The sequence below is a fragment of the Ovis aries genome, chromosome 23 (genome assembly GCF_016772045.2).
Source record: "Ovis aries strain OAR_USU_Benz2616 breed Rambouillet chromosome 23, ARS-UI_Ramb_v3.0, whole genome shotgun sequence".
Lineage (NCBI taxonomy): Eukaryota > Metazoa > Chordata > Mammalia > Artiodactyla > Bovidae > Ovis > Ovis aries.
In genome coordinates, this window is record NC_056076.1 from 35965931 (window position 1) to 35989042 (window position 23112).

The window sequence follows — 23112 nt, forward strand, 5'->3', positions numbered from 1 at the left end:
TTACATTTCCAACAAAGAAATTTGTTTGACCTGTATACAAAGAGGTGTGTGTGCGCGTGTGTGCGCGCGCGTGTGTGTGCGTGTGTGCGTGTGTGTGCGTGTGCGCGTGCACATACATGTGTGCTCAGTCATGTCTGACTCTTTGAAACGTCAAGGACTGTAGCCTGCCAGGCTCCACTGTCCATGGAATTTTCCAGGCAAGAATACTGGAGTGGGTAGCCATTTCCTCCTCCAGGGGACTTTCTCAACCCAAGAATGGAACCAGCGTCTCCTGCATTGGCAGGCGGATTCTTTACCACTGAACCACCTGGGAAGCCTGTGTAAGAAGATATATAGAAAAAATTTCAAATTAAAAAAATATTTCTAAGGCTTTAATGAGTCTTATCAAATATATCTGTGTATGCTTGTTTCGGCAACACAGATACAAACACTGGGACAATACAGAGGCCTGGCCCCTGTACAAGGATGACACCCAAATGTATGAAGAATTCCGTATTAAAAAAAAATTGTGTAAAATAAAGTAGCTCAAGATCACTGTTTCTGATCGTGTAGACAGCCCGCCCTCTAGTGTTTCTTTCAAAACCCTACCACATTCTAAACCATACTCTTAATCTCACAATGTTAGGTTAATAGGATTAAGAGCTGTGTCATCAAATTAATAGAACAAGGTTAAATCCCTGACACAGACAAACATTAAATCAGAGGAAAGTGAAGGTCCTTGCAGAAGCTGGTGGCAACCTCACTGGGGAGAGCCTGCAAAATTAGTGGTAAATATGTTAAAATTTTATTTGGTAAATAGGGTCTTGATCCCTGGGAGAAGGGAATGGCTCCTGACTCCTGTATTCCTGCCTGGAGAATCCTTTGGGCAGAGGAACCTGGTGGGCTACAGTCCATGGGGTCACAAAGCGTTGTACACAAATGAGCGACCAACACTAAACTGAAAGGGTCTTAACAAAAAGAGAAGAATTAGCTGAAATGATAATTCTAGATGTAAAATATGATAGCTTTGTAACTACTAGTATTTTAAAGACATTCCAAATGTAGATTAAATAATATAGGGTTGGTTTTTTATTCCAAAATAACAAATATATATAAAAAATATAAATATCCTTTTTGGGGGGAGTTAAGATAATCTAGAGATATAACTGTGAAAGCATATGTTTTTTATTGGGAATGTTTACAACTAATTATATAAAAGGAAATTTATTATCTGAGAAGAAAAAAATTTGTGTGTGATTCATTTATCTGATGGCTTTTATAAGATATAGGAGAAAAATCTTGCTTTCATAAAAAAATAAGTTAAACATCTAGTTTAAAAATTACTTATGGTCTCAGAATTCTGGAGAAAAAACAATCCCCTCTGACATAGCTAATTCTGTGTTTGGGGTTGTTTACTGTTGACAAGGAAATAAAATGAAGTTTGGATTCTATGGGGCTGGGATCCATACTTTAGGTTGCCGTAAATTTCAAATGCTTCAGATGAAGACCTTATTTAACTGCCATGAAGAATTCAAACAAAAGAGGGATTTGGGTTGTCTTTTCAAAGAATTTATTTAGATTTCAAGTTTCCTTATGTCCCAACCATATCAACATACATTGTCTAAAGTCATAAAGAAAAATCGACAGAAAAATGCTTTGGCTCACCAAGTGTTTTCAACTGATGCCAACAGAAACTAAACCGAAGGCATTTGACACAGGTTTATCCTTCCTTCACAGTCACGGCAGAAAGATGAAGCTGCCACTCTTGCTGTTTATCGTGTATCTGCTGCGGCTGAAAGACTGTCTCTGTGCGCCTACTGGGAAGGACCGAATTTCTACCCATGAAGACCCGAAGGGTAATGTCTGGTCTCTTTATCTGCACGGTGTCCCGTCTGCCTGTTTCCATGTCCTCCTGGCACTTACTGTGATTTACAGGAGAGAGATAACCGAATTCAGAACGCCCTCTAGTTTCACAGGGAGTCGTTCTCCAGGCTCTTAAGCCAAGTAGACAAGACGCCAAACATCTGGATTAAAAATAGAAAATTCCAATTGTGTCTCTGAGAATGCTTCACAGTTCCAGATGTTCGGCATCGCAGAGATGAAACTTGCCAGCGTCTTAGGCTGCACAGCTTGGGTTCATCCAGATGTTTGGTGTCCTCTGAGCACGGTTTTAACGAACAGTGAAATTCTTTGCTAGCATTTGAAACATTTAAACAATTAAAGTCATCCATGCAATTATTCGTGGGACTGTGGAAGGATGGGTTGGAGTGACATCGAATCTGGTTGGTTTGTGCTCATACTTGGAACCTTTGTTTGACGAGATACGCTTTGGGTGCCTATCTTAGAAAAATAAATTAGTTTAAATGTTCCTTTTGGGGATCTGTAAATAAATTTGGAGGCCAGGTTAAGCTCCTTTGGCGGCCACGTTGGCTATTGTGAAAAGAGTATGACAAACGATGAATTTCATACTCACTAAAGGCTTACTAAAGGGGTGTTAGAGACATCCCGGAGGTTATTAAAGAATCTTGCATTATACCAGATACTTTCTAGGTTTGATGCCTTCTGGGAAGGTAATTGAAACTGAAAGAAAGGGAAATTGTTCTCTCTGTTTGAGGTTCCCAGTTGGATATTTAATATAAATTGTCTGTGAGGAAAATTCAATGTTTTCTTCTAATATAAAGGAAAAAAAATAAAGGAAGGAAAAAAAATTGGATAAATGAAAACAGGCTCTGAGGAGAATGATAAGATGGGGTTAAATGAACTCTGACTTGGCTGGAAGCTCAGAAGTGAAGAACAGAAGGTATTTCCCTTAAGGGGGGCGGGGGGTGGGGGGCGGGTAGCCCCCTCCATGTGGTAGCTGATAGCCCAAGCATGGTGATCTGCTTTTGGAGTCTGATGCAATAAAAAAACAATTAAGCCTCTACTGGAGGGACACGAAAAACTGGTAAACTCATTGTATTCTTTCTATTATTATTATTAAAAAACTTTAAACTTTTTATTTTGTATTGGGGTATAACTGATTAACAATGCTGTGGTATTTTCAGATGAACAGCAAATGGACTCAGCCATGTATATACATGCATCTATTCTCCCCCAAAGCCCCCACCCATCCAGGCTGTCACCTAACATTGAGCAGAGTTCCATGTGCTGTACAGTAGGTCTTTGTTGATTATCCACTTTAAATATAGCAGTGTGTACCTGACCTTCCCAAACTCCCTAACTGTCCCTTCCGCTGGCAACCATGAGTTCGTTTTCTAAGTCTGTGAGTCTCTTTCTGTTTTATAAGTTCACTTGTATTATTTCTCTTTGGACTCCACATGTAAGGGATGTCCACATGATATTTTTCCTCTATCTGACTTACTTCACTCAGTGTGACACTCTCTAGGTCCATCCATATAGCTGCAAATGGCATTTCATTCTTTTTAATGGCTGGAACTCATTGCATTCTGATACACTATGATCTGATCAGATCTTAAAGGAAAAAACTACAACATAATCTTTTAGGTTTTTCCAAGGCTGGGGAGATAGAAGTAGATGAAGAGGTGAAGAAGGCTTTGATTGGCATGAAGCAGATGAAAATCCTGATGGAAAGAAGAGAGGAGGAACATAGCAAACTAATGAGAACCCTGAAGAAATGCAGAGAAGAAAAGCAGGTACAGTCATTGAAAATCATACCTGTCCTGGGACATCCGATGGTAAAGATGCCTCACTTCCAATGCCGGGGCCACGGGTTTGATCCCTGGTCAGGGAACTAAGATACCGCATGCTGAACAGTGCAGCCTAAAAAAAAAAAACAAAAACTGTATAACTGTTCAGAAATATGTCTAGACCATAAATAGTGCACATCTGAATGCAGTGGAGAAATTATTTATTTACCCTAATCATAGTTTTTCTGGAAATAGTATTTACCCTAATCATAGTTTTTCTGGAAATCCACCCTATTGGAGGAAGACTTTGAAGGAAATGTCAAATTTCTTCAAAGAACATATTTCTTATAGATTAAGCCTTTGAAAGACTCCAAACTCAGGTGTTTGGAGGATTCAATGCTATTTGGGAAATGCTACTTTTTAAAAACTACTTAATGGTGCCTTTTGAGTTGGAATGTCAAGTCAAAAATGTTTGGAAGTTTTTGGCCAGATCAGTGGCCTACAAAAATTTTTTTCTTTCCCATCCTTATTACTGTAATTATTGTTACCATCCACTCCTGAATATATGCATTTTCATTTGTTTATAAATTAGATACATGAGTTGCTACCAAGTCCATATTTCAAATAATCTTTTACATATTTTGAAAAGATTTTAGCTTATTGCCAAATCTGTTTAGATCATCGTTTTTACTGACACAAGGCCAACAAAGAGCTCATAATGAAAAAGTGTTAGCCCTGCTATTATTTCTTATCTACCTGAGCAGGAGTTAATCATATTTTTTAACCTGCTGGCTATTTTTTTTATCTTTTAAAGTCTCCTGCCCTTTTAGTGAGGGCTATTTAAAGTAGTTAAAAACCATCATTTACCCGTGCTCAATCAGTGGGTCACATTGCCAGGCTCTTCTGTCCATGGAATTTTCCAGGCAAGAATACTGGAGTGGGTTGCCATTTTCTACTCCGGGGGATCTTCCAGACACAGGGATCGAACCCACATCTCTTGTAGCATCTCTTGTGTTGGCAGGCAGATTCTTTACCTTTAGTGCCACCTGGGAAGCCCTCACTCACCTGAGTCCTCTTAAATGGCAATTCACTGCAACTGGCTGCAAGTGAACAGAGGCCACCAGTGTCGATGCTTCTGAAATGTACAAAGTCCCTCTTCCCCAGGGTCCTCATGCACAGCTGGCCACATGCAATGCCTGACACGAGCACCAGTGCCTGTGAAATAGTATATCAGCCTCATCAATTTAATTCACGTATCTTTACTTAATAGTTTCTGTCTAAACTATATACCTTATCAATGGAGAATATACATTATATTCAGACATCCATGGCCATATTAAAAACTGTTCATATGTTACAGTATAAAGCTCAATACATTTCTAAATTATAGACATTGCATGGATCATAGTTTAATGGCAAAAAACATTAACATCACACTCAGAATAATTAAATTTTTTAAAAATTTATTTTCAACATACCCTTAAATCAAAGAGGATGTCAAAACTGCAAAAAGTAATTCGCAAAATATTTTAAATTTTAAAATTGGGAGTGTGTACCGTGCTTAGATGCTCAGTCCTGTCTGACTCTTTGCGACCCCATGGACTGCAGCCTGCCAGGCTCCTTTGTCCATGGGGATTCTCCAGGCAAGAATACTGGAATTGGTTGCCATGCCCTCCTCCAGGAGGGATCCCTCCCAACCCAGGTATCGAACCCAAATCTTCCACATTTTTCAACTTTATTTTCATGAAAAATTGTTTAATTGTGGTAAAATATATATCATAAAATTTGCCATCTTAACCACTTTTATGAATACAGCTCAATAGTATTAAATACATTTACATTGTTGGGCAGCCAAGCTCCAGAATTCTTCCCGTTTTGCAAAACTGAAACTCTGTTTTGTTAGTCATGAAGTTATGTCGACTCTTTGAGACCCCCTGGACTCTAGCCAGGCTCCTCTGTCCATGGGATTTCCCAAGCCAGAATACTGGAGCAGGTTGCTGTTTCCTTCTCCAGGGCATATTCCAAACGCAGGGATTGAACCCGTGTCTCCTGCAAAACCAAAACTCTGAAGCCATTAAACAATTCCCCATAGTTTATTTTTAAATTAAAAAATAAATAGAAGTTCTAATATCTCCTCTCTAGACCTATATCTATAAAGGTGGGAATCACCAAGCTCCAGGACTTCCCTGGTGGCTCAGATAGTAAAGAATCGGCCCTCAATGCAGGAGACCCGGGTTCAGTCCCTCGATCGTGAAGATCCCCTGGAGAAGGGAATGGCTACCCACTCCAGTATTTTTTGCCTGGAGAGAATTCCATGGACAGAGGAGCCTGGTGGGCTATAGTCCATGGAGTCACAAAGAGTTGGACATGACTGAGCGACTAACACTTTCACACCAGCTCCAGGGAGTTCCTGGCACTCAGTGGCCACTGGGTGTCCTCTGAGCCATTGGAGCAGAGCTATGTCACAGGCTGTGACCTCAGAGCTAGAGTCAGCCTGTCACCAGCTGGTTGATTTTGCAGCCACACAGGGTCCCTGGTGAGGAGACGGCTTGAGCAGCAGCTACAAGCCCTCTTTCCTTTCAGCAGCCAGCAAAAGACCTTGAAGAAATCAAAACCTGCTCCTTATAAAGAAATGGGAAGCTCCTTTAAGCCAGGTTCTTCCCTGGTGGGCTCGTGAGTCTGACCACCAAGAATAACCACACTAGATATCATTTACAGGCCCTTATAAAACACATTATCACATCCTTCCAGCATCTGGGTAAACCATCATTTTCATTTTACAGCTAAGGAAACTGAGTTTTGAGATGTTAATTAATGTGTTAACCCAACCCTGTCATGACTGACCCAGGAGAAAGTGAGCTGGCGCTGTCTGCGGGACCTAGGACTTTCTGTTTTTCTCCTTTTCCCTGGCCTCCTGCTGAGCCAAGGAGGCAGCACATACTATGGAAAGAAAGCTCAGTGTGAGGTCAGCAAGTGTTAGTTCCATTTCTGATGCTGTAGAATCTCAGAAGCTAGTGGAATTTTTCTTATTTCTTAAGACATATTCTATTTTTTAAAAAATATTGAAGTATACTCCTAAGGTATGGGCACTCATAAAAATTCATTTTATTTTTTTTCAAATTTATCTCATTATTTGGCCATGCCACGCGGCATGTGGGATCTTAGTTCCCCCATCAGGGACAGAACCCACACCCCCCGCATTGGATGCATGGAGTGTTAACCACTGAACTGCCAGGGAAGTCCCAAAAATTCATTTTAAAAAGGAAAAATCTGTTTAACCCGAAGTCTCCCTTTCTAAAATGATTTTAAATCTAAAGTAAAGGATACTTTACATAAATGATGAATTTGCAAATGTGGGGTGGACAACCCCAGTCTCCCAGAAAAAAAAAACAAACTCCATCCATTCTCAGGTGACCTGGCATGATCTCAGTCCCCCTCCTCAGCTTCTCCCTGTTTGTGCTTAGTACGTGCGTACTTCAGTTGTGTCTGATTCTGTGTGACCCTACAGACTGTAGTCCACCAGACTCTTCTGTCCATGGGATTCTCCAGGCAAAAATACTAGAGTGGGCTACCATTTCTTTCTTCAGGGGATCTTCCAGATCCAGAGATTGAACCCATGCCTCTTGCATTGGCAGGCGGGTTCTTTATCACTAGCGCCACCTGGGAAGCCCATTTTATATTAGTGGGAGCATCTAAAGCTTCCTCTTACTAAAGTGGGAAACCCTAAAGCAGCCCTTCAAGTGATTCCACACCATGCACCCCGTCCAGGTTTGGGTGGGACTTTGATGAACTGACTGCAGGAAGACAGCTCTAAATATGAAATCTATCGCTGGGTGGGACATTTGGACGAAGCAGAGAGCTCAGACAGGACATTCCTAAACCAGAGACCTACTTCCTCTGGGGCAACTGTTCACCACCAAATCTTGGGCCATGTGATTTGGCCATTGGTTTTCATTATGCTCTTGGAGGTAAGCGAAAGCAAATCAGATGATTACAGGCTAGGTGCCTTTCTTGCTTATCTCAATATGAAAACTTAAGAAGTAGATCCTATGAGTATTCCTGTTTGCTACAAAGGAAATGGGCTCAGAGATGATTAAATAATTTGCTCAAGGGTCCAGTGTGAGGGTAGTTTGTAATTGGAAATACTGGGATTTTGGTTTACAGTAACAATGAGCATAATATTTAAAAAAGACTGAGAAAATTTGGGTGGTATTGTTTCCTCCCCTGGTGGAGCAAGCTTTCTTAAGAAGTTGCAGGATTCCATAACTGTTCTGCAAAGCCCCAAAAGATAGGTTAAGCCTGTCTAGATCATGAGGTTTGTTTGGTAGGCTGGGGGCCAGCCAGGTTTCCAGCGAAGGACAGCTGGCTCAACCCCAGGATTCTGCCACTAAGAGAGATGAAAATTCCAAGCTTAGCAGAGATGTGGGAGATGAGCAGTGCCCAGTTGTCTCTTGGGGCTTAATATGCCAGGAAAGGGTGCTTATGTTTTTCTTTTCCAGTAGGTAAAATTATGCACTAAATTGGTGTTAGAAACTGTGCTCACTCGTGTTTTTCCACTTAAGGGAGTTGCCATCAGCTCTAAGGCTCTCCTCTTATGGATGTGTCTATTAGCTTCCCTAACTCCCCTGAGCTACTTCTCAGGCCTGAAGGGAGCCGGTTTACAGAAGTCCCCTCTGGCAGGCAGGCCTGGGGGATCTACAGGATGCTGGTCTGGCAGGGAGCTCTGGGGGCGGGGTTGATATTCTCCAGACTGGTGTCACCTCTGCTGGGTGGGACCTGGTTGAGGACAGCAGGCACTGCCAGGAGGCGTGCTCAGAATATGGGCAAGAAAAACAAAGCTGCTAAGAACACAGCATCTCTGCCATTAGAATGCAGCTCACTGCAAAGACTTGATGTGATATACCAGAGTTGTGCTTTCTAGCAGTGTTTAAGAGCATATGAAAATTAAAGGCAGCATAAATGAAGGAGAAAAATGTGTTAACTTTGTCAGCCTTAAAATGCCATCGTCACATCCTCCAGGGACTAGAAGTGAAGACAGACAAGTAAGCAGATCAATTGGGCATTCTGCAGAGCAAAGGCTATGTCTTTGTGGCTGGTTCACTCATGAGCAGCGAATGCCCATCCCATAGCAAGCTCTCAATAAACAGCTGTTGAATGTATAAATAAACAGGTGGATAAGAAGTGCCCAGTTTTCAGTAGGGATCAAGAGGTGCCCTTCTCTTTACTGAACTGAAAGATTCCGGGTAAATCTATGAGCTGCTCATTTGTAGCAGAAATGAGGTTTAGTTCAGAATACACACATTTTGTAAAGTGAGAAATCAATTAAGGTATAGCATGCAAAGTCATGAAATGGAAATAGGGTGTGTGTTTCTACTTTTTAATTAGGAGGCCCTGAAGCTTATGAATGAAGTTCAAGAACATCTAGAAGAGGAAGAAAGGCTATGCCAGGTGTCTTTGATGGATTCCTGGGACGAATGCAAATCTTGCCTGGAAAGTGACTGCATGAGGTTTTATACAACCTGCCAAAGCAGTTGGTCCTCTATGAAAACCATGGTAAGGGAAAAGCAGAACTCAAGATTGCTAAGTTCTTAAGGTACCTGCTTCAGCTTACTTTTAAAAAGTAATTTATGTTAATATTTAGAATAGAGATGGCTGATCTGATATTGACCTTTTGCAACCTGGAATCTAGCATTCATATTTCTGCATGAATCACCGGTGGGTATGTAATTTATGAGTTAGAACAGCCACCCAGGGTCTGTCCCCCCCTTCTCATGACACTGTTTGTATCTCTTAGTAATACCCTCTTTCTGCCTTCTATTTGTTATTTGTGAACCTATTTATGCTAGATTGTAAGCTCTATGAGGAAAGGAACTGTATCTTCTCTGCCTTCAGTTAAGCATTGTAGGTGTTCAATAAATGTTTGCTGAATTACATTCTGAGTAATAGTATTATAGTTTCTGATTTCAACCTGCTTTGATTTTTTTTCTCTGGAGGCCAAACCTTTGAAGGCATTCTTTGCCTCCTGAGTCTTTTCTTCAGTGGGCTTGCCTTCTTGTGGCAGCACACACACGCGTGTGCACACACACACACGTGCCCACATTCATGGCCCCTTTATCTCAATCTGCGTCCTGTAGGACTGGCATGTTTTCTTTTTTTTTGTTCCCTTGGGCCCTCTTCTGGGCAGAGAGAATCACAGAGGGTGATGACCTGAATAGGATGAGCTCTGACCCATAAAAGGCTCCTCTGCTTTTGGCCCTCCCCCTTGAAGAAGTGGGCTGAGTATGAAACACAGTGAAATTCTCCTCCCTGTCAGAGCATGCACTAATTAGAGTCTGTTCTTGGCTTGGCAGTGTCATCCCCAATTACAGAGGGAGAAACCCCTAGGATAATTCATATGCCAAGTTCATTTGCCTCCACTGTTAATTGCATCTGCTCTATTTTTATAGCCAGTGTCAGATACAGCAGAGTATGTTGGATGAGCACTGGGTGGAAGTGAGGAGCTTTGAGGATCATTCCTATCTGTGATAGTTGTGTAACCTTAGGACAGTTACTTGGACATTTAAATTTTTGTTTCTGTGTCTGGATTCAGGTAAGCAGAAGCTGACAAAGAGAGAGGCAGATGATCCACCCAGTTTACTTTCTGAGAAAGGCACAAGTCCTCTAAGGATTCCTGGAGAACACTTTGAACAGAACTAGGATAGGGGGATGGATGGTAGTGTTCCAGCAGTGATGGTCGATGGTTGTTATGTTCTAAAACACACAACATGGTCACATCACTTTCATACAAGGGCAACTCTGGCATGGACTTACGTGTCACGAAGTTGAAGGAGAACATGGTGTGATTCCTGGAAGATCTCCCTCTGAGTTAGAAATTCTGTAATTAGAGCTTCATTCCTTTGACTGCAGCCAAGGAGGGCTTTGATCACTGGTAATATGTAACATCCCTAAGTTACCTATTTAGATGTATTACGCGTCTATCGCAGAGTCAGACACAGCTTAGCAACTGAACAACCACCACAACAAAAAGCATCCATAGTTCAGTGCAAATGTATTGATCTTCTCTTTTCCATGGACTAAGTTAAAAACATGAGCCCAAGGAGAGTAGGAGGACACTAATAATATCCCGCTTAAGTGGGGAAGAAACCTAAGACATAAGGCAGAAATGAAAGATGGGAGTCTTCACAGTTTTCAGGCAATCATGGTCTAAAACCATGCATGCCAGCCACCACCAGTATATAAGGGCTGTGGCTTGCCAACAGTATTGAAAACTTGGCCTTCTTAGGTCTTTCAGCAGGCAAAGAGAAACCAGGAGGAATTTCAGACCCTATTTCCATAATCAAAGTCAAAGCCAGGTGCATGCATGCATGCATGCTAATTTTGTGCCCCCATGGACTGTAGCCCCGCAGGCTCCCCTGTCCACGGGATTCTTCACGCAAGAGTACTGGAGTGGGTTGTCATGCCCTCCTCCAGGAGATCTTCCTGACCCAGGGATCAAACCCGCATCTCCTGTGGCTCCTGGATTGAGACGGATTCTTTACCACTGAGCCACTGGGGCAGCCCCAAAGCCAGGTACACAAGCAGTGATCTTAAAGTGGATCACCTCTTCCTAGTTTGTCCAGGATTGTTCTTGATTTGGAATGACTTCTGTAAGTTGACTTAAAAGTTTACGATAAAAAATAGTCCTGGAAGAAAATACATTTATTTCATTTCTGTCCCCCACCTCACCCCATAGATTGAACGGGTTTTCTGGAAGATATATCAGTTTCTGTTTCCTTTCCATGAAGATGAAGAAAAAGAGCTCCCTGTTGGTGAGAAGCTCACTGAGGAAGATGTACAGCTGATGCAGATAGAGAATGTGTTCAGCCAGCTGACCGTGGATGTGGGATTTCTATATAATATGAGCTTTCACGTCTTCAAACAGATGCAACAAGAATTTGACCTGGCTTTTCAGTCATACTTTATGTCAGACACAGACTCCGTGGAGCCTTACTTTTTTCCAGCTTTTTCCAAAGAGCCAGCAAAAAAAGCACATCCTATGCAGAGTTGGGACATTCCCAGCTTCTTCCAGCTGTTTTGTAATTTCAGCCTCTCTGTTTATCAAAGTGTCAGCGCAACAGTTACAGAGATGCTGAAGGCCATTGAGGACTTACCCAAACAAGACAAAGGCAAGTATTAAAAGATTATTTTTACTTAGATATCTACACTAAAGTTGTTTTATTTGGCTTTGGAAATGGTAACTGTTTCTAAGTCGTCATACAATGTTTCCAAGAGTGGTGGTTAATGGATAATCAAAGTCTCATAGCCTCTTAGAAGAGACTCTGAGGTCTCCCAAACACCAGCCCTCTCCCATCTTTGTCAAGAGCTTTGTAGGGCTGTATTCTCTTTCTAAAGCAAATGTTCAAAGCTGACAAAGAAAATGCTGGTAAAACTTGGGCAGGCACTCAGCTGTATTCTGCTTGAACATCATGAGGTTTCTTTAAAATCAGTCCAGGCTCCTCAGCTCCCAGTTAAGGAAGACACTTTAGTGCCATGTAAAACCAGATCACAGTTAGGGCCCTCCACGGCCTCCTCCGCATTGCTACTCCAGTTCCTTAAATCACAACATTTGTGCACAAAACCAGATTCAGTGCTCACAGACAAACCCCAAACTACAGAAATAGAAACTTCTGTAACTTATAAGAATCACCTTCTACCAGTACCACTCATGCCCCCTGATACTCTATGTTGGAGAAACAATCCTGCTTTATGTTTTTTAATTTGGCAGCACTGGGTCTTAGTTGCAGCATGTGGGATCTAACTTTGACCAGGGATTGAACTCAGGCCCCCTGCATTAGGAGTGCAGAGTCTTCGCCTCTGGACCACCAAGGAAGTCCTTGCTTTATATTGTAACAGAAGGAGGTTCCTTCTCTGGGTTTCTGTGGAGTAGGTGGGACCCAGCATCTCAGAAATGAGAGATGTCATGTGGGCCACAAGTAGAGTCTGTGTTTCCTTTAACTTATCTCTGTAGACCATTAGGCCAAGGACAGGTATATTCTTTGATGAAAAATAAAACAAGCTCCTTCCAGAAATCCTGCTGTTTGTCCATAGGATTTCCCAGGCAAGAATACTGGAATGGGTTGCCATTTCCTTCTTCAGGGGATCTTTCCAACCCAGGGATGGAACTTCAGTCTTCTGCATTGCAGGCAGGTTCTTTACCATCTGAGCCACCAAGGAAGTCCGTTTCCAAAGATACTCATATCCTAATCCCCAGCTGCTCCTGCTGCTAAGTCGCTTCAGTTGTGTCTGACTCTGTGCAGCCCCATAGACAGCAGCCCACCAGGCTCCCCCGTGCCTGGGATTCTCCAGGCAAGAACACTGGAGTGGGTTGCCATTTCCTTCTCCAATGCATGAAAGTGAAAAATGAAAGTGAAGTCACTCAGTCGTGTCCAACTCTTTGAGACCCCATGGACTGCAGCCTACCAGGCTCCTCTGTCCATGGGATTTTCCAGGCAAGAGTACTGGAGTGGGTTGCCATTGCCTTCTCTGCTAATCCCCAGAACCTGTGAAAATATTAAGTTACATGGCCGAGGGAAAGTAAGGCTGCTGATGGAATTGTGGCTGCCAATCAGCCAACCTTAAAATAGGGAGAGTGCAACTTCCCTGGTGCTCCAGTGGCTAAAACTCCTCACTCCCAGTGTAGAGGGCCTGAGTCTGGTCCTTGATCAGGGAACTGGATCCTTCATGCCAGCACGAAGATCCTGAACTCAGCAACAAAGATCCTGTGTACCGCAGCTAAGACCCGTTGAAGCTAAATAAATAAATAAAAATTAAACTAAAAAAAAAAAAAAAACAGAGTATTTGGGGTTGTCCAGGAGAAGGCAATGGCACCCCACTCCAGTACTCCAGTACTCTTTGCTGGATATGAAACTGAAGGAAGGGAACTAGGAGCCAAGGAAGGTGGTGACTTCCAGAAACTAGACAGACATGGAGACGGATTCTCCCCCAGAGCCTCCAGAAAAATCAGCCCTGCCAACACTCTCATTTAGCCCACTGAGTCCCATTTCAGACTTCTGACCTACAGAACTGTAAAATAATCTATGTTGTTTCAAGCCACTAAATGTGTGGAATTGGTTACAACAGCAATAGCAAACTATTACATGACTCTCATCAATAATATACTCTCTGAGTGAGCTTCCTTAGTGGCTCAGTGGTAAAGAATCTGCCGGACAAGCAGATGAGGGTTTGATCCCTGAGTCCAGAAGATCCCCTGGAGGAGGAAATAGCAACCCACTCCAATATCCTTGCCTGGAGAATCCCATGGACAGAGGAGCCTTGCAGGCTGCAGTTCATGGGGTCACAGAAGAGTCAAACACAACTAAGAGACTATACAACAAGATTCGATAAAATTGTGTAGTATAGTAGGTTCACACAGTGCTGGGTGCCAGGTAATCTGGGTTATAATCCTGCCCTGGAGAATGTTGCTGTCTTTAATTTTCCCCTGGAGGAAACAGGCAAGCTGGGAGAACGGATGATTTACTAGAAGTGCTCGAAGGGAAGTAAATGAATCCACGATGCTTGTAAAAGTGAGATTTTGACCCTGATCAGAAGGCAATCGAAATCCTGAGAAAATAATAATCACTTACCAGCCCATAGGTAATCCTGACATTTTTGGCATTTTGCATGAAATTGGAAACATTCCGACGAGTTCTGGCCAGATTCTCCACACAGCCAGAGAGTTCCAGAGATATTAGAAATGGCTGCTTCTTAAACTAGATGTAGGTATTTACTTTATGACTGTTCTTTTTCTTCATTTCACATATATAATGTTATGAACAGTAGTTCTGTTGAACTATAATGTTCATCACTGATGAACTATAATGTTATTCACAGTAGTTCAACTACTGTTTTAGATTTAGGAAAACATCTAAAGCAGATCTAAATATCTAAAGAGAACCTTTTTCTGTTCTAGAAGAATTAATCGCCCATATAAATATGATAAAGGGGTTGCCTAGAAGGGGTCCTGAGGCTCTGTGTTGGCATGGCTGAAGGGAGGTGATGGGTCACTGCCATGGGGGTAGAATGGGGAATGGCTGTCATACAGACCTAGAATTCGTCACCCCTGAATATAGCAGGTATTAATCTAGATGCTGCAAAAAAAGACAAGGGTAGCTTATGATGCAGATGACACAGCTCTCAACTTTTAGGAGTTCAGTTTAGAGAAAGGAGGGCTTCCCTGGTGACTCAGATGGTAAAGACTCCACCTACAATGTGGGAGACCTGGGTTCAATCCCTGGGTTGGGAAGATCCCCTGGAGGAAGGCCTGGCAACCCACTCCAGTATTCTTACCTGGAGAATCCCCATGTACACAGGAGCCTAGTGGGCTTACAGTCCATGGGGTCACAAAAGAATTGGACATGACTGAGCACTAAGCATCAGAGAAAAGAAAACAGATCAGTGGACAATTACACAACCGTGTTGTAACTGAAATGACAGAAGAAGGTATAGAAGAATGACAAGATTAGGATGATAAGATCGAATCCCTCCTCTCGAGGGACTCAGAGACTAACAGAGAAGATGAAAATTAACAAGCACATCGTGCAGAGATGTTCTACCACAGAACTCGTGGGGGTTCTGTGGGGCCGGAGGAGATGCCACTAAATCTACAGGGAGTGGGGAAAAATGACTAACATTCTTCAAAGGGAGTGCTGCTTTACCCACCAGCAGATCTAGTGAATGCCTGGTAGGTTTTCAAACTTCACAACTTATCTCAAAATGGAATGTTTCATTCTTTAACATCAACGATTTAATGTAACAGAATGTCATCAGGTTACCAATTAATAATAAATTTCTCCTAGTGTGAAACAGTTGGGAACTATCAATTTTCTGTTACATGCACTCCTTTTTTAATCATCATTTTTATATGGATGATTAATTCTTCTAGAACAAAAAAAGGTTCTCTTTAGATGTTTAGATCTGCTTTAGATGTTTTCCTAAATCTTTGAACTACTGTTCATAACATTATATATGTGAAATGCAAAAAAAGAACAGTCACAAAGTAAATACCTACATCTAGTTTAAGAAACAGATATTTCTAATATCTCTGGAACTCCAATACACATTTGAATTATGGCTAGAAAAAATTAAAACTTGTTGTTGTTCAGTTGCTAAGTCATTTCTGACTCTTTGCACCCCATGGACTGCAGCACAACAGGCTTCCCTGTCCTCCACTATCTTCCGGAGTTTGCTCAAGTTCATATCCATTGAGTCGGTGATGCCATACAACCATCTTATCCTCTGCCAAGGATAATTACTAGAAAAAATTTTAACAGAAGCCCCAAAAGAAAAGTGGCTTATAATTCCCTATTTAGTTAACACCAGTGACATCAGAAATAATAACAATAAAACTAAGACACACTGAATGTAAAAGAATTCAAATATTCAAAGGAACAAAATAAATGAAAGCTCCCTTCTCCCACCCCTTTAAGTCTCTCTTCCAAAAGATAGTGACTATTAATAATTCCTCAAGATTCCTTCCTGAAAATAAAATGATTTGCATGAACCTCTGTGTGGGAGGTTGGAATTGGGGCAGGTAGTAATAATAGTAATGATGAGTAATAATATAAATATTATATTTTAATAGTAATGAGATTACTGGATTAAAGGATATGTGCACTTTTAATAGATGTCAAATTGTCTTAGCAACTGGTTGCACCAGTATGCCCTCCTGCAATTGAATACAGAACAAAGATTTTGAAAGTGCTGGTTAGACAGAGAAATGCCATTGCACCCACGCCTTTAATGTTCAGACTCTAATGACACTGATGTGAAACTGCTGTGTTCCTTGCAGATTCTGCCCACGGTGGACCGAGTTCCACGACGTGGCCTGTGCGGGGCAGAGGGCTGTGTGGAGAACCTGGCCAGAACTCTTCGGAATGTTTCCAATTTCATGCAAGATGCCAGAAATGTCAGGATTACCTATGGGCAGGTAAGTGATTATTATTTTCTCAAGATTTTGATTGCCTTCTGATCAGAGGTCAAAATCTCACTTTTACAAGTATCATGGATTCATTTACTTCCCTTCGAGCACTTTTTCGCAAGCTCAGTGACATCTGGGGGTGCTCAGGGCAGGTTTATAGACTCTTATTATTCAAAACTAGGTCAACTCACTTTTTCTCTTTTTGAAACTCCCTTGTTGTTCCCATGAAAAACATGCATGGTTAAGGACCAAACACTCAATTGAGCAAAAGAGATCTCTAGGTAAATTAAGGCAATTATTTCCTTTTTAATGCAAAGAGAAAAAAAAAAAAAACACCCAGGAAGAAGTCTTCACATTGTGTAAGCAAATTTTTGGCCAAGTGAGTTTTTGTTTATTTAAGTGGCATTACCTTCTTCCATTTGGTGGGTTAATTACTAACTGTATTTAGTGATTTAGTATTGGATTGGCCAAAATTTTCATATATAAGTAACATCTTATGGAAAGACCCAAACTAAATTTTGGACCAACTTAATTTTTAAATATAGGTAGCTGGCTTAAAACTCAACATCCAAAAAGCTAAGATCATGGCATCTGGTTCCATCGCTTCAAGGCAAATAGATGGGGAAACAATGGAAACAGTGACAGACTTTATTTTCTTGGGCTGCAAAACCACTGCAGATGGTGACTGCAGCCATGAAATTAAAAGATGCTTGTTACTCAGAAGAAAAGCTAAGGCAAACCTAGACAGCATATTAAAAAGCAGAGACATTGCTTTGCCAACAAAGGTCCATCTAGTCAAAGCTATGGTTTTTCTAATAGTCATGTATGGATGTGAGAGTTGGACCATAAAGAAAGCTGAGCACAAAAGAATTGATGCCTTTGAACTGTGGTGTTGGAAAAGACTCTTGAGAGTCCCTTGGACTGCAAAGAGATCAATCCTAAAGGAACTCAGTCCCGAGTATTCATTGGAAGGACTGATGCTGAAGCTCATGCTCCAATACTTTGGCCCCCTGATGCAAAGAACTGATTCATTAGAAAAGATCCTGATGCTCGGAAAGATTGAAGGTGGGAGAAGGGGATGACAGAGGATGAGATGGTTGGATGGCATCACTGACTCAATGGTCATGAATTTGAGCAAGCTCCGGGAGTTGGTGATGGACAGGGAAGCCTGATATGCTGCAGTCCATGGGGTCACCGCAGAGTCCAACATGACTGAGTGACTGAACTGAACTGAGTGGCTTCTCACAAGCCCCAAGCAGCCTGTCACATTCTAGATCTGACCAACAGCCACCTTTCATTCTTTCCCCAGGAGAACAATTATCTCCACTGGCCCTTCTCACTTTGCTCTGACCCTCAAGTCCCCTCCCCAGCTGAAGTCACTTCCCATCTACTAGGGCCTCAATACAAATTTTCTTACTGAAGCCAAAAGGAACTTTTGATTCCTCTACTTCTGCTTCTTTACCTCAGCAAAGCCCTTAAGGGAAGGAAATTCTAAAAAGTGTGGCTAAGAATTAGAGCAAGAGATCAAATATAACTCAAGCTTTTTATTAGAGCAGATGGGGGTCTTATTTCTTCAGAGTTGCTTACTGTGTGACTCTCTACACCTCTGTTTCATCATTGGGAAAATGAAATTAATATAGCTACTACACACAGGTGTTTCAAGAATTAAGTAAGATGTCTCAAGTATTCATGATTCTCATTATTCAAGTGTTTGTGCTTCAAGTCAGAGTTACAAGGTTGCATACAGACACGGAAATTTTTATAACAGAAAAGTATACACTAATGTGAAAATGTTAGTTGGTCAGTCGTGTCCGATTCTTTTCAACCCCACAGACTGTAGCCCACCAGGCCCCTCTGTCCATGGGATTCTTCAGGCAAGAATGCTGGAGTAGGGTGCCATTCCTTTCTACTGACCTTTTATAAGAATAGTCCAATTCAAACATCCAACCGATGTATCACTAACTTCCTTACATCCAGTGAAACACTTGAAGAATAATCTCTCCCTGATTGTCACAAGATAATAGAGAAGATGTGTGTTGGGGGGGATGTTGGGGAGATGATTAGAGCAAGGTGGTTAAAAGGTACAAAGTTCCAATTACAAGATAAGTAAGTACTGGGATGTAATGTGCAACATGATGACTGTAGCTAACACTGCTGTGTAATATACAGGAAAATTAAAAGAGTAAATCCTAAGAATTTGCATCACAGGAGAATTTTATTTTCTTTTTATTATTAACATATGAGATGATGGATTTTAACTAAACCTACAGCAGTCATCAGTTGACAGTATGTGTAAGTACAACCTTCCTGATTTATTACTTTTAATAGTTCCTGAATATTCATTGGAAGGGCTGAAGCTGAAGCTCCAATACTTTGGCAACCTGATGTGAAGAGCTGACTCATTGGAAAAGACCCTGATGCTGGGAAAGATTGAGGGCAAAAGGAGAAGAGGGCAGCAGGGAAGGAGATGTTTAGATAGCATCACCGACTCAGTGGACAGGAATTGGAGCAAACTCCAGGAGATAGTGGACAGGGAAGCCTGGTGTGCTGCAGTTCTTGGAGTCACAAAGAGTTGGGCACGACTTAGCAACTGAACAACAACAAAATGCATTCCTTAAGATTTTTCTGTAGACAAGACTATGTCATCTGTGAATAGAGATAGTTCTACTTTTTTCTTTCTCACATGATTGTGTTTTACACCAAGTTACACCTTTATTTTAGGGAAAACTTTTCCCACTCTGAAAGAGTAAATGAGAATCCCTTGTAGAATTCTCCTTGCCTAAAATCATGAGGGAAGTCACCACCTTCTTCCTGCATAATTTAAAGAAAATTTACATCACTATTTTAAAAGTTAACAACTCTAAACTTGCAAAAGAAGACATTTTAAAAGGATATCTGGATCTCCTTTCAAATGTATACTATATCCTGTTAACGTTGACTCCCTTTGTTTTCAAAATATTTTCTTGAATTACTTTTCAAATGTATGTGTATGCGTGCGGGCTAAGTTGTTTCAGTCGAGCCTGATACTTTGTAACCCCATGGCCTGCAGCATGCCAGGCTCCTCATCCTCCACTATCTCCTGGGGTTTGCTCAGATTCAAATTCATGCCTATTGAATTGGTGATACCATTTATGATTGTATCTACAGCTTGTGTGAGAGCTCTGTGTCAGGATGGAGCCTCCACCATACGGAGCAAAACTAGTTCCACTGTCAGGGGAGAGAGCATGATGAATCCTAAACCGTTCTTAAAGGCTTTCTCGAACAAGGAGATACATTACTTTGAAGATGGCACGCTCAACGTCCAGGTGGCAGGGAAGTGCAGTCACTCCCATGTGTCCTGACCTGAGTGTCAGGGAGCAGCCCTTATGACCTTCAGAGACGCTAAGGAAAGGAAGACAAGGAAAAGGCACATTTGCTAAATCAGTGTATGTTGGCCCTGTGATCAGGCACTTTGCAGTGTTATTTCATTCATGCCCTTTAAACCTGGTTGAAAACTCACCAGGTACGAAACTAGTGAAAACTCACTCATGGTCCAAAAGGCTGAAAACAGAAAGCTTAAGGGCTGGACTTAAAGCCACAATCTTTTTTTTCCTTTTTGCTGCTGAGCATGCATGCATGTAGGTCTCTTTGGGATCCCACGGACTGTAGCCCACTAGGCTCCTCTGTCCATGGGACTTTCCAGGCAAGAATACTGGAGTGGGTTACCATGCCCTCCTCCAGGGGATCTTCCCAAGACAGGGATCAACCCTGTGTCTCCTGCATTGCAGGCGGGTTCTTTATCACGGAGCCACCAGTTTAGTTCAGTTCAGTAGCTCAGTTGTGTCCAACTCTTTGCGATCCCACGAATCGCAGCACGCCAGGTCTCCCTGTCCATCACCAACTCCCGGGAAGCCCCTAAATTTACGCTACCCAACTCCAAAGCCCATGGACCTTTTCCTTTACCCTGTTACTTCCTTCTTTGCTAGACTGTCCTGCTGTTCCCGAACTACACACAAAGGCGGATGAGGCCCTTGAGTTGGTCAACATATCCAATCAGCAGTATGCCCAGGTACTCCAGATGACCCAGCATCACTTGGAGGACACCACGTATCTGATGGAAAAAATGAGAGAGCAGTTTGGTTGGGTAACAGAGCTGGCCAGCCAGACCCCAGGAAGCGAGAACATCTTCAGTTTCATAAAGGTAATGAAGAGCCGAGAACAGATGGGGAGATTACATGTGCATACATTGATTTTTCTGTTTCTTATTAATTCCATTTGAATTTGAAAACAAACTTCAGGAGGATATTCAAACATTGTGATTGTACTCAGGCTGACTTGTGCATGGCCTTTAGAAAACAAGACACTCTATAGGAAAAACCAACTTAAAACACAAAAAACTTTCTAATCCAGAGATGGCTAATTCTTTGTTTTAATCATACTGCAGGTTTTTTGTTTTTTTTTTTTTTTTACTGTATTATTTACTTGTTTGGGGCTATGCTGGGGCTTTTACTGTGTGGCCTTTTCTCTAGTTGCAGTGTACAGGCTTTTCATGGCGGTGGCTTCTGTTCTTCAGGAGCACAGGCTCTAGGGCACGTGGCCTCAGTCGTCCTGGCACACACGCTGAGTTGCCCTGAGGCACGTGGGATCTTCCCAAATCAGGGATCGAAACTGTGTCTCCTGCATTGGCAGGCTGATTCTTTACCACGGAGCCACCAGGGAAGCCCCCAGTAATGGCTAATTCTAACGAGAGCTATCGTGTGATAACTGAAACAGGTAACCTTGAAGAAACCTGGCCAATATTGTTTCTAAGAGAGAAGATTTTCAGGGAAAGAAACTTGAGTTCAAAAGCTGGCTCTGGAACTTACCAGCTGAGTGAGTTTGGGGAAATTCCACGTGGAAAATGGGAACAAATATAACTACTTAAAAATGGGTGCCTATAAACTGATGAGTATAGATTCCTTATCCAAAACAAGAGCTCTGTAAGTTATATCTCTCACTAGCTTTTGACACAATAAGCTGCTGACTTACTTTGAAATTTAAACACACTTTTATATTAATATTCACGAATAATCAGATTGCCATCTTAAGGTGCACTTAAGATATCTCCCACTTCTCATCAATAACTCCTGTTGCATAACATAAAACAGTGATTGAATTTCTTTCCTAATGCTCCCCCACTCCACACACACACATATGACATTAATACACAGTGCACCAGGCTAGTGGTTCCTGATGAGGCTGGTGTTGGAGGGCTCCTAAAAAGGCCTGGCTACAGGAATCACTGGGCAGAGCTATCGGAGGTGCAGTATTTTGGGCAGCATGTGATGTTAGTGCCCTACCCAGACCGATGCTAACTGCTCACCCCTGCAACCTTCTCCAAAGTGTTGTCCTTGGAGCCACTTATCCCTCAGGATCAGGCTGAGGCTGGAGCTCACCTGAAGCCGCTTCCTGGATTAGCTTCTCCCTCTTCTCTGTCTTGCTTGCTTCATCCCCTTAAAATCTCTACCTGAAAGCACTCTTCATAAATCACCGTGTCAGACGCTGAGGCTCTGCTTCTTGGCAACCTGACCTAAGACATCTTGTATCCTAGTGAATCACTGTCTTTCAAACTATGAGGTCAATGGTTGAGAAATAAGTTTAGAGTCACAACCAGCACATTAAAACAAAACAAACAGAAAACGGAATAGGACAGACTAGAAGAAAAAACGGAGGAGTCTGGAAGGCTGCAGTCCATGGGGTCGCTAAGAGTCAGACACGACTGAGCGACTTCGCTTTCACTTTTCACTTTCATGCATTGGAGAAGGAAGTGGCAACCCATTCCAGTGTTCTTGCCTGGAGAATCCCAGGGACGGGGGAACCTGTAGGCTGCCGTCTATGGGGTCTCACAGAGTCAGACACGACTGAAGCGACTTAGCAGCAGCAGCAGAAGAAGAAAAAAACATTAGCGTGCATTGTATATAATAAGTCAGACGTGTATGTCATGAAACTTTCATTTCCATATTTCTGTTTATATGTGTGGATATATCATATGGGGCTTCCCAGGTGGCGCTAGAGGTAAAGAACCTGCCTGCCAATGCAGGAGACATAAGAGACGTGGGTTCAATCGCTGGGTCAGGAAGATCTCCTGAAAGAGGGCATGGCAACCCACTTCAGTATTCTTGCCTGGAGAATCCCAAGGACAGAGGAGCCTGGCGGACTACAGTCCATGGGGTTACAAAGAGTCAGATAGGACTGAAGCGACAATACGCACACACGTACACACACATTATACATAAGACATTTTTCTTTTTTTCTTTTTATTGAAGTGTAGTTGATTTACAATGTTACATTAGTTTCAGATGTACAGCAAAGTTATTGTTTTATAAATATATTCTTTTCAGATTGTTTTTCATTATAGGTTATTACAAGGTATTGAACGTAGTTCCCTGTGCTCTGTAGTATCTATTTTATATATAGTAGTTTGCATCTGTTAATTCCAAATTCCTAATTTATCCCTTCCCCTTTTCCCCTTTGGTTATCATAAGTTTGTTTTCTAAGACATGTGTTTTTGAG

General features: G+C 42.0%; 1 protein-coding gene and 1 non-coding gene across 2 annotated transcripts in view; both read left to right on the forward strand.

Moving 5' to 3' along the window:
* Positions 1–396: 396 nt before the first annotated feature.
* LOC114110516 (U6 spliceosomal RNA) lies at positions 397–500 on the forward strand. The gene has a single exon (XR_003586767.1). It is a non-coding gene; the product is annotated as a U6 spliceosomal RNA (small nuclear RNA).
* Positions 501–700: 200 nt separating this feature from the next.
* The window catches only part of CLUL1 (clusterin like 1), a 28858-nt gene continuing 6446 nt past the window's right edge, over positions 701–23112 (forward strand). Inside the window, exons 1-7 of the mRNA XM_012103515.5 lie at positions 701–767; positions 1717–1835; positions 3484–3632; positions 9012–9179; positions 11359–11791; positions 16453–16590; positions 20547–20761. Coding sequence (XP_011958905.3) covers positions 1730–1835; positions 3484–3632; positions 9012–9179; positions 11359–11791; positions 16453–16590; positions 20547–20761 — 1209 coding nt within the window. The 5' untranslated portion in view covers positions 701–767; positions 1717–1729. The remainder of the gene's footprint in view (positions 768–1716; positions 1836–3483; positions 3633–9011; positions 9180–11358; positions 11792–16452; positions 16591–20546; positions 20762–23112) is intronic.